We start from the raw sequence: 16,024 nt of genomic DNA, 5'->3' as shown, positions 1-16,024 counted from the left end.
AAAAGTCACAACAGTTACTTTTATTTTAGGTTCTTTTTTCCGGTCCAAGCATTATGTTATAAAAGGTGTTATGTAACTCCAGATACTTGAAGGTTTTCACTACTGAGTGATTTGCAACTGCAATCTCTCTTTTTTTATAGGGGCTCATTAAATCCATATTCCCCAAAGATGATCCCGTTTTGTTTGACAGCCATTCTTCTGATTGCCAATTGCAAGACTCAAATAAAGACTGACTCCCCGGCTGGCAGCTGAGCACACTGCAGGAGGGTTTGGTTAGTCTCTCAGGGAAGGTGCCGACTGCACTATTCTTACTGTGCTTCCTGCCTACAAAGCCACACCAAAGCATCGATGAAAGCATGAGATGACGCCATGTGCTTCTTCATGCGGCTTAAGGACAATGCCTGGTGCTACGCACAGATCACACACAAGGATGGAAGGAAACATGCAAAGGTAATTTACTATTAGGTTGCTCCAACTCTGCAATCCTTTCTGTTCTTTTATCTGAAATGTTGCACTCTGACTAAACTCCTATTTCCTAGAAATGCCACCATTGCCCAATACATCCTCTTCCTCTCATAGTAGGGAAAAATTTAATGAATTCCTCGGACTTCGCTCATACATGCTGCATGTCATTGAGTATGCTGGCATATACTGGAATCAATTGGGGTCTTCTGACTGATTTTAAACAGGCTTTAGTTTATAAGAATATAGCTGAGCTCAGACCTCATTTCATAGAATAGGCTATCAAGGTGACAATGACTTTTAGGAACTGCTCAACAGCTCACAGAATCAAAACTTTATTACTTACCAAAATGCCAGGTATTATTTTAGGCAAAGCAACCTCATCTGACACACCATTTTTGTATACAACTGAAGTATTACAGCCCATTGGGCAAACAGTACAGTCTTAAAAGTATTCTCTATTCCTAGAAAACCTATTTTTACACCAAAATGCATAGTAGAAAAGACTGCAGCAAATCATAACTGTTGGGTAAATAATGTACATTAAATAACTTTTCTGAAACTATTTTTCTTTTGAGTAGGAAATTCAATTTTATTTAAACAATGCAATTAAAACTGGAATGCTGATTAGTATTCTTTATGAAATCTGACATTCATACATTAACCTTCATTAGGCACTGTATTATCCTGTTTCAGTGATAGCCCATATTTTAAAAAGGGCAGCTGCTTTGGCTCTCTTATTTCTGTCATGAGCTCAGAATCACAGAATAGCTGAGGTTGGAAGGGAACTCTGGAGCTCACTTAGTCCAACCCTCTGCTCAGAGCAGGTTACACTAGTGCAGGTTGCTCGGGGCCATGTCCAGTCATGTTTTAAGCATCTCCCAGGATGGAGACACCACAGACTCCCTAAGCAACCTGTTCCAGCATTTCCACCCTTATAGGAAAGAAGAATTTTCTTATGTTTAAATGGACCTTCTTGTAGCTCAGTTTGTGCCCATTGCTTCTTTTCCTATCATGGCACCACTGAGAAAAGTCCGCCTCTGACTCCCCCAAATTCCATCATGTATTTCTATATTGGTAAGATCCCTCTGAGCCATGTCTTCTCCAGGCTGAAAAGTCCCAGCTCGCTCAGCCTCTCCTCATACATCAAGAAACTCCAATCCTTTAATAATCTTTGTGGAGTCCTATGCTGGACTCATTCCAGTACGTTTGTGTCTCTCTTGTACCCAGCAGTGGATACAGCACTCCAAGATGCGTCTCACCAGGGCTGAACTGAGGGGAAAGATCACCTCCCTTGATCTGTTTGCAATGGTCTTACTAAGGCAACAGAGGGTGCTGTTGGCTGCCTTTGCCATGAGAGCACACCGCTGGCACAAGTTCAACTTGCTGTCCACCAGGACCCTTCGGTCCTCTGCAGAGCTGCTTTCCAGCTGGTCAGCCCCCAGCCTGTGCTGGGGCATGGGGTTATTCTTCTATAAGTCCAGGACTTCGCATTTGCCTTTATTGAACTTCATGAGACACCCACCAGACCATTTCTCCAGCCCATCAAAGTCCCTCTGAATGGGACTGAATGGCAGTATAACCACTTAGTCTGTCACTCACTCTTCCCAAATTGTGTCATCTGTAAACTTGCTGAGGATGCACTCTGTCCCATCATCCAGGTCATCAATGAAAATCTTAAACAGTATTGATCCATGCATCAACCCCCTGTGGTACACCACTACTGCCTGGCCTCCAGCTGGCATTCAAGCTGCTGATCACAACCTTTTGAGCCTAGTGGTCCTAACAGTTTTTAATCCATTTCAGTGTCCATTTATCTAGCCCGTAATTCATCAGGTTGTCGATGAGGATGTTATAGAAGAGTGTTGAAAGCCTTACTAAAATCAAGATAAATAATGTCCACTGCTCTCCCCTCACCCACCAAGCCAATCATCTCATCATAGAAAGCTATCAGGTTGGTTACATACAACTTCCCTATCATAAATCCATGCTGACTATTCCAAATCATCCTCCTGTCCTTAACATTCTTGGAAATAGCTTCCAGGAGGATTTGCTCCATTACCTTCCCAGGGATCAATGTGAAGCTATCCAGCCTGAAGTTCCCCAGACATTCCTTCTTAACTTCCTTGCAAACAGGAGTGACATTCATTTTCTTCTAGTTTTCAAGAACCTTTCCCAATTGCCACAATTGAAAATATAATCCAGAATGGTGTGTGACTGACAATGGCCACCTCCCTCAGCACTCAACATCATCAGGTCCCATGGACTTGTGTATCTATAAGCTGCTTAAATCTTTCGTAATACGAACCTCCCCTACTGAGGATAATTGCTCCCTGCTCCAAGTACCGAATACTTCAGCTTCTTCTGTGTCTTTTGTCACCAGGTCCCCTGCCCCATTCAGCAGTAGGTCCACAGTTTCCCTAGTCTTTCTTTTCCTGATGATGTACTTGCAGAAGCCCTTCTTGTGTCCTTTCATATCCCTGACCGTATTCATCTCCAGGAGGGCTTTGGTTTTCCTAACCTCAACCCTGCACAGCCAGACAGTGTCTCTGTATTGCTCCCACGTCACCTGATCCTTCTTCAACTTCTTCTATGCTTACTTTTTGTGTTTCGATTTTCTCAGCAGCTTCTTGTTCACCCATCCAGGACTCCTGTTGCATTTGCTTGACTTCCTGCATGTTGAGCTAGACTGTTCTTGAGCTTGAAGGAAGTGATCCTTGGAGATCAATCAGCTTCCTTGGACCTCCCTTTTTTTAGACCTGTGTTCTATAATATTTTTTCCAAACAGGTCCCTGAACAGGCCAAAGGCTGCTTTTCTGAAGTCCAGATGGGGGGAATGTCAAATTCTGCTCTGGACTTGTTCAGAAACTCATGGCCAACATTCTCTGCCAATGTTCTAATGTAAATCAGCACAGCTTGTGGCCAGAAATGATGCAGAATAAAAACGAGTGAGAGGACCTTAGCAGTTTTAAGCATTCAATCATGTATAACTGGCAGGTATAAGCTTGGTCCTCACATAGATAGTAAGATGGTTTATTCCTGTTAACAACAGAAAGCATGAATATTAATCCTTTAAGGACCATAACACTTTCAAAATATTATTTTGAAAGTCTCAGATATCTAAAAGAATACAAAAAAACATGCACATATTTTTAAAGGAATTAAAGGATTTACTTGAAGAAGATTATTTTGTTTTCCTCTAAGTATGTCCTAGCTCCATAAAATTGAATTTTCAAGGACTTTTTGTTGGGACATATGAAAAGGCAGGAATTTTCAGTTACACAATGGATTCACCTGCACTCCATCCTGGTCTCCATTCAGGATGAAGAAAGCCATAGGTGGTTCAGAAAACAAAGCCAAACCATTCACTCCTTGTTGGTCTTACAAGGAAATGCAGGGAGCTGAAGGGAGATACCTTTTCTATCAATAAATAGAAACACATATTGCCTTATCACAGAAGATTAGACTGACTTCATAATTATACTACAAAGGTCATTTTGGAGGAAAACACATTAAGACACCGAGGAGACATTCTGCATTCAATGTGCTCGAAACTGAAAGTAAGAAGGCATATGCCTGTGATACACTGCAGTGGCATCTGTGCTAATGTGGTTTTATAATGCTGAGAATCATGCCATTAGCAGCAGGTGACTGTTCTTACCCTGTATTAGTGAGAGTCACAGTGCGACAAAGTTAGAGCAGTCCTTAAATACATGAAAGAAATATAAAACAAATCAAGAAAACCTAACAGAAAAACAAGAGCAAAATTTCAGTGCAGGAAAGATAAAAATACATGCAGATGATACAAGCTTTAGAAAAAAAAAGTGTCCAAAGGAGCATGAAAAATATTTAGAAGTGTTTTAACAGAGGTGAGTATGTAGCAAGGAACTGAAAGTTCAGTTAAAATCAACTTCAGTCATGGATAACAGGGCAGAAAAAAAGCAAATGCAAGGTGAATATAAGTGAAAAATTCCTAAGACTAAGTATTGCTAGACACTGGAATATATTCTCAGGGGAGAGGTGTCACTTGAGTCATTTAAGACTGGACTAGACAAAACCCTGGAAAAAGTATTACAGCAAATATATAGAGAGAGAGTAATGAATCATCTGCCATAGAAACAAATGTCCTTAAAAGGTCTTTTCCATCTGTAATTTCTAAGATTCTATGAAATATGAGTAATGTTCCACTAAGAAACTTGGTATCTATGGCAATTCACTAACCCTACCCTATTTGTGTTAGAATGCAGAGCACTGCTAGAAAAAGGCTTATTACCAAATCATGAGTGATATTTTGGGAACCACTAAAGAGTGTCCAGCTAAGGTGAACTCAGTTGAGAAACTATTGCAGGAAGAGAAGTTCTGGCTCTGAACTCACTGGCACTTGCTTTCTTGGTGGTGGAGCTGAAGTGCATCAGAGAGACTTAGGTTTTGGTTGGAAAAGGCATCTGAAGCCAAGCTACATAGTCATAAAACAGTCCAAACTGCCTGAAATATCCATCTGTACTGCAGACTTCTGAAAGGAAACCACTAGTTCACATTCAGTCTGTAGCCAAGACTAATGGCAAGGCAAAGGAGGGTATGGCAGATGCAATTAGAAGAACCGGATAAGTAGGGTGATTGTTCACAATGAAAGGATGAGTGGAGAATCAATTACCTTCCTTGCTCCTGAAACTGTATTATAATTTCTGCTTTTGGACAATGGGATCCACTGCTGTATCCTTTTGCTCACTTGCAGGAGGAAATTTTTGTTCTGATGTAACAATATTCCCTGGTTTTTTGGCCTTTCTCATAGCCATTCCCTTTTAATTTCTGTGAAATTGGCAGGATATCTTTAACTTCAGGTCCTGATTGCTAAGTCTTTTAGTTCCCTTGGGTCTTTGACTCCAGTTTTCCATGTTTTTATTCTTTCATAGCTCTGATTCTAGTTTTTATGCTATTTTTCTTGGAATTGGGGGAAGGAGAATGGTTGGCTTTATACATGAAAGCTAGAAGTTCAAACATTGCAATACATTCTTCTTAACTACCAGAAGTGAAACTGAGGTCTACAGATAGTATCTGCCCATCTAACTCGGCATAATGTGGTTCCACTACACTGCAGAAATGCCCAGTCAGAATGCAGCTGGCCAACTCAGATTTACTCATTTAGAAACTATTCAGCTGAGAACTGGAGGTTTTCCACATCACCACCACACCTTACATTGACAAAATTAAGGGGCATGGAAAATTAGGAGAACACTTCAACTTCAGAGGTTGCATAAGCAACAACTATAGTACGTCTCTGTAGTTGAGATGAAAGAATTGTTTCTCAACTGCTGTGAAGTGGTTTTGCTTGCCTTTCCCCGATTTTGTTTGCTCAAGCCGTGAAACATGGGGGAATCTTGACCTTCTAACACCATTTAGCCTTCCCAAATAACTCATTATTCACCATGGTTTTTCTGGAAAAGCAATAGAAAGATCTAAGGTCAGACATCAGCTTCAACAGCTATTTATTTTTTTACAGTTCCTAAAGATCATGACTTCCATTCCAATGTAGACCTTCATTCTTTATTCTGTGTGCTCAGTTTAGTGATAAATACTTCCTTCTTGTAGGGGGTTCAGCATTAAGGAGAATCACAGAATGGTTGAGGTTGGAAGGGACCTCTGGAAGTCATCTGGTCCAACCCTGCTGCTCAACGGAGGTTGACACCATGTCGAGATATTAAAGGTGGCAGACAATCTTTCCTCCCTGCCATTCAAAGCTCTGCCCAGGTTAAAAGACTCAGGAAAGTCTTTAGTAGTTTGCTACCTTTGATCCAAATATGTTCCTTCATCATCGTCTCTCTCAAGTTCCAGTGGAATGTGCAACATTTTAACAAAATCATAAAAGATGATACAGCAACTTTTTAGTTAGCTGAATTGTGCATTTCTAAACATAATTTTTTATGCCCTTGAAAATCTCAAATTAAAAATTTTTTAAAATAGAGAGTCATCCACATTTTGCGTGTGCCCTACACACACCTAACACTACAGAGAGGAACAAGGACTCAACAAAAAGGACTCAACAGTGAGAAATACTCCTTTGGGAATGAACTACAAACAGCAGCATCAAAATGATCTTAAAGGATAAATGGGGTTTCAAATTCTCCACTGAAGTGGCACTGAGATATAAATATCATTTTTAATTTAAGTTAAATTTGCAGATGACACCAAGTTGGGTGGGAGTGTTGATCTGCTGGAGGGCAGGAGGGCTCTGCAGAGGGATCTGGACAGGCTGGATCGATGGGCAGAGGTCAACTGTATGAGGTTTAATAAGGCCAAGTGCCGGATCCTGCACTTGGGTCACAACAACCCCATGCAACGCTACAGGCTTGGGGAGGAGTGGCTGGAGAGCGGCGGAAAGGGACCTGGGGGTGCTGGTTGACAGCCGGCTGAACATGAGCCGGCAGTGTGCCCAGGTGGCCAGGAAAGCCAACAGCATCCTGGCCTGTATCAGAAATAGTGTGTCCAGCAGGAGCAGGGAAGTGATTGTGCCCCTGTACTCGGCACTGGTGAGGCTGCACCTTGAATCCTGTGTTCACTACAAGAAGGACGTTGAGGTGGGAGCGTGTCCAGAGAAGAGCAATGAAGCTGGTGAGGGGTCTGGAGCACAAGTCTTATGAGGAGCGGCTGAGGGAACTGGGGTTGTTCAGTCTGGAGAAGAGGAGGCTGAGGGGAGACCTTGTCACTCTCTAAAACTACCTGAGAAGGAGTTGTGGTGACGTGAGTGTTGGTCTCTTCTCCCAAGCAACTAGTGATGAGAGGAAATGGCCTCAAGTTGCACTAGGGGAAGTTTAGATTGGATATTAGGAAAAATTTCTTCACCGAGAGAGTGGTCAAGCATTGGAACAGGCTGCCCAGGGAGGTGGTAGTCACCATCTCTGGAAGTATTCAAAAAACCTGTGGATGTGGCACTTCGGGACATAGTTTAGGGGGCATGGTGGCATTGGGTTAACAGTTGGACTTGATGATCTTGAAGGTCCTTTGCAACCTTAGTGATTCTGTGATTCTGTAAATAAAATGGCTATGAAGGAGCATGGAGGAATTACTGACAATTCTGGATACACATCTGTGTGTAGTTTGGTATCAATATACAAATACTGGATTATGTATTTGTCTTCATATATTCTTGGAGAAACACTTTGCATTTCCTTAAAACAGAAGGTTGTACAGTAAAATAATAGGAGTGCTGTATAATCATATCAGTTTATACAACAAGAAAACTCATCAACTATCTGCCTTTGCATGATAAAACCACATAGGAAAGTATCATAAACTAATTCACTGTTAATTACTTCTGCCGTATGATTTCTCTGTCAAAGCAAACCTTTGCCTTACCTTACCTTATTTACTTCATATATTTATGATTGTACTACTATTACTTGGTTTAGGCAGAAAAGAAGAAAAGTACTGTGACCACTAAAGCATTCTATCTAAACTATTAAAAGCTAAAGCCATGGAATACAAAAAGTCCGACATCCAACTCCTGAGAAAAGGAAGTTTAAAACTCAGAAATACTGTCCTTAAAATAACCTCCTGTATCTACAGCTTCCAGGGACCAGCACGGTTACCATTACCAACACAACATATATGGTACAATAAACAAAACAAGATGCCGCACCCAGAGGGTGGTGGTAAACAGCTCCTTTTCAAGCTGGCGACCTGTCACAAGGGTGTCCCCCAGGGATCCATACTGGCCCCAATGCTGTTTAGTATCTTCATAAGTGATCTGGATGATGGGATCAAGTGTACCCTGATGAAGTTTGCCCATGATACCAAACTGAGCAGGAAAATGGATACTTCAGAAGGGAGAGCCACCCTGCAGGAAGACCTGGATAGGCTGGAAGATTGGGCTAACAAGAACCTTATGAAGTTCAACAAGGACAAATGTAAGGTCTTGCACCTGGGAAAACATAATCCAGGAGTGCAGGACAGGCTGTGATCTACCTGGCTGGGAAGCAGCTCTGTGGAAAGGGACCTGGGCAGTCCTGGTAGACAACAAGCTCAACAGGAGTGAACTGTGCACTGCTGAGCCAAAGAAAGCCAACAGGATGCTGGGTTGCATCAATAAGGGCATCACCAGCAGAGATGAAGAAGTTGTTATCCCACTCTACTCTGTGCTTGTCAGGCCACACCTGGAATACTGGGATCAGTTTTGGTCCCCACTATACAAAAAAGATGTGGACAGGCTGGAGAGGGTCCAGAGAAGGGCCACAATGATGATCAAAGGACTGGGAACCCTGCCATATGAGGAAAGCCTTAGAGAACTGGGTTTGTTCAGCCTTGAGGGGAGACCTTATCACCATGTTCCAGTATTTAAAGGGTGGCTACAAAGGCAATGGAGACTCCCCTTTTACAAGGAGTCACATGAAGAAAAGGGTTAATGGGTACAGGTTACTCCTGGGGAGATTCCGATTAGACACAAGAGGAAAATTTTTCAGTGAGAACAATTACCCACTGGAAAAAACTCCCCAGGGAAGTGCTGGATTCCCCAACATTGGACACTTTTAATATTCGGATGGACTGGGTGTTGGGCCATCTTGTCTAGATGGTGGTTTTGCCAAGAAAAATTGGACTTAAGGAATTCTTTAAAAAATGGCATATAGATTGCATTCATAATTACATCTGAGCAGGCAGGCAAACTCTTCAGCATATTATACTTTATGGAGTAACTTCTAGTGACATGGAAAAGAATACAGTCATGACATAGAGAGCTATCATTGACCCAACAGAACAAAAATTTCTGTTCCTCCTGTAATACAAGGAAGAAAATAATCCTTTTGTTCTAATTCTTTGCAATCATTATTGTCCCTTTTCTGGGGAAGAATTCAGACATCATATTGCCAGGTAGTATGTAGATAAATGAAGATGCAGGTGAACAAATTGTTCTTCACCTCTATCTTTCTGTGATTAAAGGAATGCTGTGCACTTGTTATGTAATGACAATATGTCTGCAAGGGGATCAACATTAGGTATGTTGAAAAAATAGCAAGCAGTTTTCTATTAAAAGTCAATATTTAATTACAGTTATGAACAATTAGGTAATAACTGTAGTTAAGCATTGGCCTTTTAAAACATCACTAGAGTTACCTGAATTTGAAAGCAGATGCTTTCCTGAACAGCTTTTCAGAACAGGTTGCCCAGAGAGGTGGTAGATGCCTCATCGCTGGAAACATTCAAGGTCTCATTGGACGAGGCTCTGAGCGACCTGATCTAGTTGAAGATGTCCCTGTTCATTGCAGGGGGGGTTGGACTAGATGACCTTTAAAGCTGCCTTCCAACCCAAACTATTCTATGATTCTATGATTCTATGATAACTTGATTCCATTTTCCTAGAAAGAAACAAGGAATTGCAGCAATCGCAATGCAAATAAATGAATGTGCATTATTTTTCCTATCTGTGGTGGGTGTGTTGGTTTGTCATTCTGGAAAACTTAGTGCTCACTCTTGAATTTTGCCGGCTTTGCATGTAAGCCTTTAATTTGGGTCATCACAGAAATCCAAATGACTCCTCATTGTCAAGATAGCAAAATAATATCTATTTGAACAAAGACAGAACCTCTAATTCTTAATGAGGACAAACTTTTACATGAAATATGGTACTCAGAGGTCTAACTTCATGTTGATACCATAAGATTGAAGTATCAAGTCACAAATCTGGCCTCTCAACACAGTTACCCCACCGCACACACTTCATGCAGTAGCTAAGAATTAGACAGTTGATGAAAAAAAAGCACAATCATTTCTTTCATTAAAATGTATGAGTCAAAATACTGTGGATCTGTAATTCCCCAGGATATTTTTATAGCTAGGTATTTCTGCCCAACCAATTCGTGAGCATTTATTCGATAACATGCAGCTTGTCTTCTGAAGCATGGCAGTGGTGGTGTTTCATTTTTTTTCTCCTATGTAGACAACAGATGCCTGCAGCCTGTGTGCAACAACACCATTTTTTGCATATAGGAAAAGAGAATGAAAAAGTACGGCGAATGGAAGGAAAAATAAGATTTGTATGTGTTTAGTTTTCTGTGGGAAACAAAAACAGAATTGCAGATGCCTGTGAACGAACTATCTGTGGTTAATCCTATATAGATTTAGAGCTACTCATCTAAATACTTAGATTAGCATTTATGTCAGAGGCGTCAGGTAGCAGTAACAAAGAATGGAAGAGGATCCAGACAAATATCTGCTCCTACACTGTAATTTTTCATGCCTGGACAAATGCTGAAAGGCTCTCAAACACTGCAGGATTTGATCAAAGGGATATAAGTCTGGCAAGAGCCAGGCCTTATATTGTAATGGTCGATGTTTATTTGGAGTCTCACTTCCACTCTCTGTTACTTCCACTTAACTTCAGGAGTATCAGCAGTGCTGCTGATTTCAGTGACAGTTTTCAGGAGCTCAGAGCTCAGCATGACTTCAAATACTCTCCTGGCTTTAACTCAAATCATCTGGCAAGGAAAGTCCCTTTTTTGCTTTCGAAACAGATTACGTGGATTCTTCTTAGGAAATAGCTCCCTCTTCTGTTGGATCAAAAAAACCCAGTTCTCTGGAGGAAGGGAACTGTTTCAAACCACTTACTACAGCAATGGAGCACAGTACCACAATACTTTGCAGAAAATGGTGCACTGGGGAAGTCCCCTCTCAGTCCAGCTTCTCCTTTTCCGATCACTTCACAATTATTGCATAAGGTTGGGCAGTGTCAGCACGTCCAACTGCAGCTGAGTGAAGTTAGTAGAAGAGGTTTCTTGGTCAGACACAGTCTTCCCAAAGAATTTGATCCAGTCCAATATGCCTTTGACACTCATAAATAACATACTATATATTCATTGATTATCAAATACCAGGAATACACTTATTGTTCTCAGCTTTGTTGGGGAGCTGTCAAAAGCCCACTGAAGCTGTATTCTCTACCCCAATTAATGATGAGTGTGAAGTAATAAACCATCCTGAAACTGGAAAAGATGAAGTGATGGGTTAGCACTATCTTATACACTGTCAAGCTATATGAAACAAGAGTTGCATGGAGTCAGACCCTATTGCTTCTGCTTCCAGACTGACTTATGAGCTGTCTCTCTGCATTCACTTGGAGTCACAAAAGACTTAATAAATCCTTCTGGAAGCAGAATATCAAAGGTGGATCTGCAGGAACCTGTTCCAGTCCAGCAACATCTGGACTTGTATTGCCTGGCTTTGGCTGTTATTTGAGATAAGTCAGCTTTCCAGTACAGTACATAGTGGAGAACTGACCTCTTGTGGATTTTAAGACTTAAGACAGTTTTACTTTGGCCTGTCATTCAATAACCTTCTACAAATTAAGTTAGCTAATAAATGCATAATGCTGGTGGCTGTTTTCAGTTGCTTTTTGTTCCAGAGGGGAAGCAAGTGCCACTCCCAGCCCATTTGCAGCTCCAGTAGATCCACAGTTTTTTAACTCCCACAGACCATAACACAAATGTGGAAAGACCTGATATATAATTGCTTCCTCATGATCTCAACAGAGCCTCAATACACTGTATCTCAAGATTTGTACGAAATTAAACAGGAAAACAAAATAGCAATAATTTAGAAAAAAATCTGTAGTTGCAGTTCTAGCAGTTTTCAGCACTTAAACAAAACCAACAAACCTGGCTTCTGTTAAATTGAGTAAAACAGAAATACTACTTTATGGTCCACAGAAGGGGATAATGGCATGCCGATATGTTTATGGAGCAGCAGGTGATATACACTTGAAAATATTTCTACCAGTTATAACACACGCTTACCTCTAGCACTGGGAGTGCACCACAAGACCAACACTCAGGGTGCCTGAATGCTATGCTTGACTTTACTATTGACGTGCTGTGTGACCTCTGGTATGCACGTCTCCCTCTACGTGCTTCAGTTTTCCCACCTGTAGTATGGGCAGAGTGATACTCACTCCCTGCTTGAAATTGTTTGAGAGCTGCTGACGAAAAGCCCTAGATACGAGGCAGCAGTCGTTATTGTGAGGATTTTATATATGGACAGGGCACATTCACCCTGCACTGCTCAAACCAAGAGTATCTTCACCAATTCAGAATTCCAGACTGGTTAAACTTTGACAGATGACTCAATCTGAAGCATTTCAAAACCCAACCCAAGTCACAGCCCCTCCTACAAAGCCAGATCTCAGATGTGGCAGTCTGGGTCCTACTGCATTAGCACTCCCCAAATAAACAAAATCCCATGCCTCCCACTCTTCTCAAATTCTGCACAGAAAAAAAACAAACCCAAACTTTAAAAAAAATCGACTAAGAGTATAACACAGAGAAAAGCCAGAAATAGATATTTGGAGCTCACAGGAGGAGGCTCTTCTAAACCTTTTATATCAATGTGAAGCAATGCAGCACAATAAAAAAAAAATCTGAGCTAACTTTGAGTAAAATAATTCTGGTAGCTAAGCAGGCCTGTTTGGGCATGGCTTGGGTATCTCGACACAGCACTGCACTAAACCATGTGTACATATCTATGCACTTGGCTGGTACTCCTTAATTTTATCCTCTGAGGTTTTCTGGATGTACCACTGCAATATTTAGAGGTAATCAACACTATTTCCTAAGGAGTGATCAATGTCTCTGTGGAACACTGTAGATGACCTCCGCAGGTGGGAGTCATCTGTACTGCTTAGATGTCTAAGTGGTCTAAGTCTGAACTAGTAACTAGCTCCCTTCTGAGGTAGCAAAGAGAAACCAGCACCTCTAGGTCTCTTCATTGCCCAAGAAAGGAGTCTTGAGTGGCTTGGGATGTCAAAAGTTAGGAAGTTTAATCTTAAAACTTCTCCGACTTTCAGTATCTTTACCTCTTCCAGCTACTTCCCCTCAATGAAATCAGAAGGCATATCTCAGTCACTCCTAGTCCTTCATCGGATTGCCTCAACATTTTAGTGTAATATTCTTACAAACATTCTTACCTGGGGCCTGACAACCGACTCTCATTTTTCCTGAGGGACCTTTCTCTCTTCTCTCTTCCAGCCCCTGAATGTCTATGGGAGGCACTCACTTTAAGGCTTTTTTCATTGCTGTTTGTATCAAAGCTTGGAACTGATTTTCTTTCTTCTGTCTTCGTCCTCTCTCTTTCAGGCAGCAGTTTGGCAACAGAGCCATCTGTATCTTTGGGGACATTTCTTAGTTTTTCAGAGGCTGAATTCATATGTGAGCTTGACAGTGTCTTTGATGCAAACTCCATATTTACTTGTGTTGAAGATCCTTTGCTTTCTTGAAAATCAGCACTTGGGAAACTCAGATCATTTTCTTCATGTTCTTCACCCTTGAACTGTGCTGTGTTGCTTATGCTAGTAGATCGCTTTGAAAGCCTCCTTTTCTGCAGATCCTAGAAATAAGTGCCATTAAAACCATAGATTAAAATTTGAGCATCTTTAAATAAACATGAAAACCAAAGGAAAGGTCTATCACTAATTTCTGGGCTAAGCAATTCCTTCATTATTAGGAATCAGGTTAAATAGGAATCAGATTTTTTTTAAATTTATAATAAATAAGAACAAACATACACTTCTACTTAAAATTTGAACAGTATTAAAGATGCTGTATACCCTTAAAAGACTGCTTCCTTTTACGCAAGATCATCAACAAAATACCTCCTAGAAGCTTAATTTTGGGTTTGTACCGAACTCAGAGGAAACCGAGACATATAAGACATTTTACTGGAAAGACTGCCCACTACAGGTACCTAGTCTTTATTTCCATATCAGAGATATTTAGAAAAATCTAAATAATTCATTTAACTTCCATATTCTCTTCAGTATTATCCAAATGATATGTTTAAAATATCTCAGTTTCTCATTATTACAAGTCTAATTTCTCACTGGCAAAGTTCCTGTCTATATAAAAGCAGGAAGAAGGGGAAAAAAAAAAAAAAGAGAGGCAAGAATTTTAGAATTGTGTTTTAAAAACACTTACTGATGGAATATGATCTGATTGGACCAATTTAGAAATGTATTTCTAACTGCAAGTAATTTTCAATTCCAAACGGCTACTCATTAACTGTAGGGTTTTGGAAAAAAAAGAGTAAAAAAGATACCCGTGGCTAAGAAAACATTGAAAGCTGTAGATACTGCTAAGGTAAATAAGCAATTTTGCTAGTAAAATGGAAGGTCCCATCTGTCAAGATATATCAAGAATGGAAAAGATTTCTAAAGAAATTCTGTAACCTAAGATCACAGACATGCAGGGAGCAGTTGCATGTAGTGGTTATATCTGAAACAATTTGAATTTCTGAATTAATCAGAACCACTTCCCTAACTTACCACATATTTTCAGACTGCGGATTTAATGGATTAGCATGCAGAAGTAATTTTAATATTATTTGCAAATGACTTTATCACAGAAGGTTAGATATAAAATCCACAGCCAAGCCCAATATTTTGTAAGTGTTGGAAATCACCTCTGGTGAACTTGCTACTGGTCCAGCCATCATTCCTCTGACAATGAGACCAGACCTGGGCCTTGGCTTTTCCTTCACTGTGGATTTCAGGTCCTCAGAAATCGTTGCTGCTTTTAAATCTTCTCCACTGTCTTTTAACTTCTTACCCCCAGAGGGTAAGTGGCTGTTGTGTATTGTCCCCGTGTGGCATTTTTCACTTTTGTGCTGATGCTTTCTGGATGGAAGGATTTTATCTAGTGGATTCTCAACATCGTATCTACAAGGAAGAAAAAGGCAAAACTTCAAACAGCAAAATAATGCACAAAGAAATCAATGAAAACATCTGCTTCATTTATTAAAGCATTGCTGTAAAATTCATTTACTTATTATCTAGCAATGGTACTCACATAAAGTCACTTTTCACTTAAGCATCTGTATATAGGTCTTCAGGACATTATTTCAGTATCATTACTATGTGTCACAATTGGTTATAATATGTGTAACACTTTAATTTTATGCTTACTTATTTTGATATGTACCATATCATAACAGAAAGCAAACTACGTATATCATACCAGACAGGACCTAAGCTACCACCAGCAGTTCCCATTCCTTCTTCACCTACTTGGTTGGCAGTTTGAAAATTTGTTAACACCCTCTGTTATATTATAACTTAGACTGACTCTACTGACGCCCTTCACTCTTTGTTCAATTATAGAACACTTACTATTTTAGTTCAGAAAGAAACGTGCTTTTGTATTTGGGCTTCTCTTTGATCATAGGTTGCTACATCCCTGTCATTTGACCTCTTCTATATTCTTCAACCTGGTCCTCCAGCTAGCAATACAAGGTGTAGTTCACTCTTTGCATCTGTTTTCCTACACATGTATAATGCTATAAACAGGCTTTTCTGAAATGCAAGTGAGATTCACCTGGATCTGTGACTCCGTTTGTACACCACTATATGCATTTCTTTCTTAAAATATCTTTTAACAAATCACGTTCCTAGTAAAAAAAAGAAGTCATCATGTGTGCCTGTAAGAAATCATGACAAGTCTGATTTTCTTCATCAGGATCTGTTTCACTGTCTGCATAATCTTAGATCACTGTTAAATGGAAGTTCTTTCACTCAGTAGCGCAAACTTCA

General features: G+C 40.4%; 1 protein-coding gene across 1 annotated transcript in view; it reads right to left on the bottom strand.

Moving 5' to 3' along the window:
• The window catches only part of FAM188B (family with sequence similarity 188, member B), a gene marked incomplete at its 5' end in the record, with an annotated part of 78,670 nt that extends 63,516 nt beyond the window's left edge, over positions 1-15,154 (bottom strand). The window contains 2 exons of the mRNA XM_010296214.1: positions 13,409-13,827; positions 14,899-15,154. Coding sequence (XP_010294516.1) covers positions 13,409-13,827; positions 14,899-15,154 — 675 coding nt within the window. The remainder of the gene's footprint in view (positions 1-13,408; positions 13,828-14,898) is intronic.
• Positions 15,155-16,024: the final 870 nt, after the last annotated feature.

This window comes from Phaethon lepturus, unplaced genomic scaffold (assembly GCF_000687285.1).
Source record: "Phaethon lepturus isolate BGI_N335 unplaced genomic scaffold, ASM68728v1 scaffold7041, whole genome shotgun sequence".
NCBI classification, from domain to species: domain Eukaryota; kingdom Metazoa; phylum Chordata; class Aves; order Phaethontiformes; family Phaethontidae; genus Phaethon; species Phaethon lepturus.
This window is presented reverse-complemented; position numbering and strand designations above follow the sequence as displayed.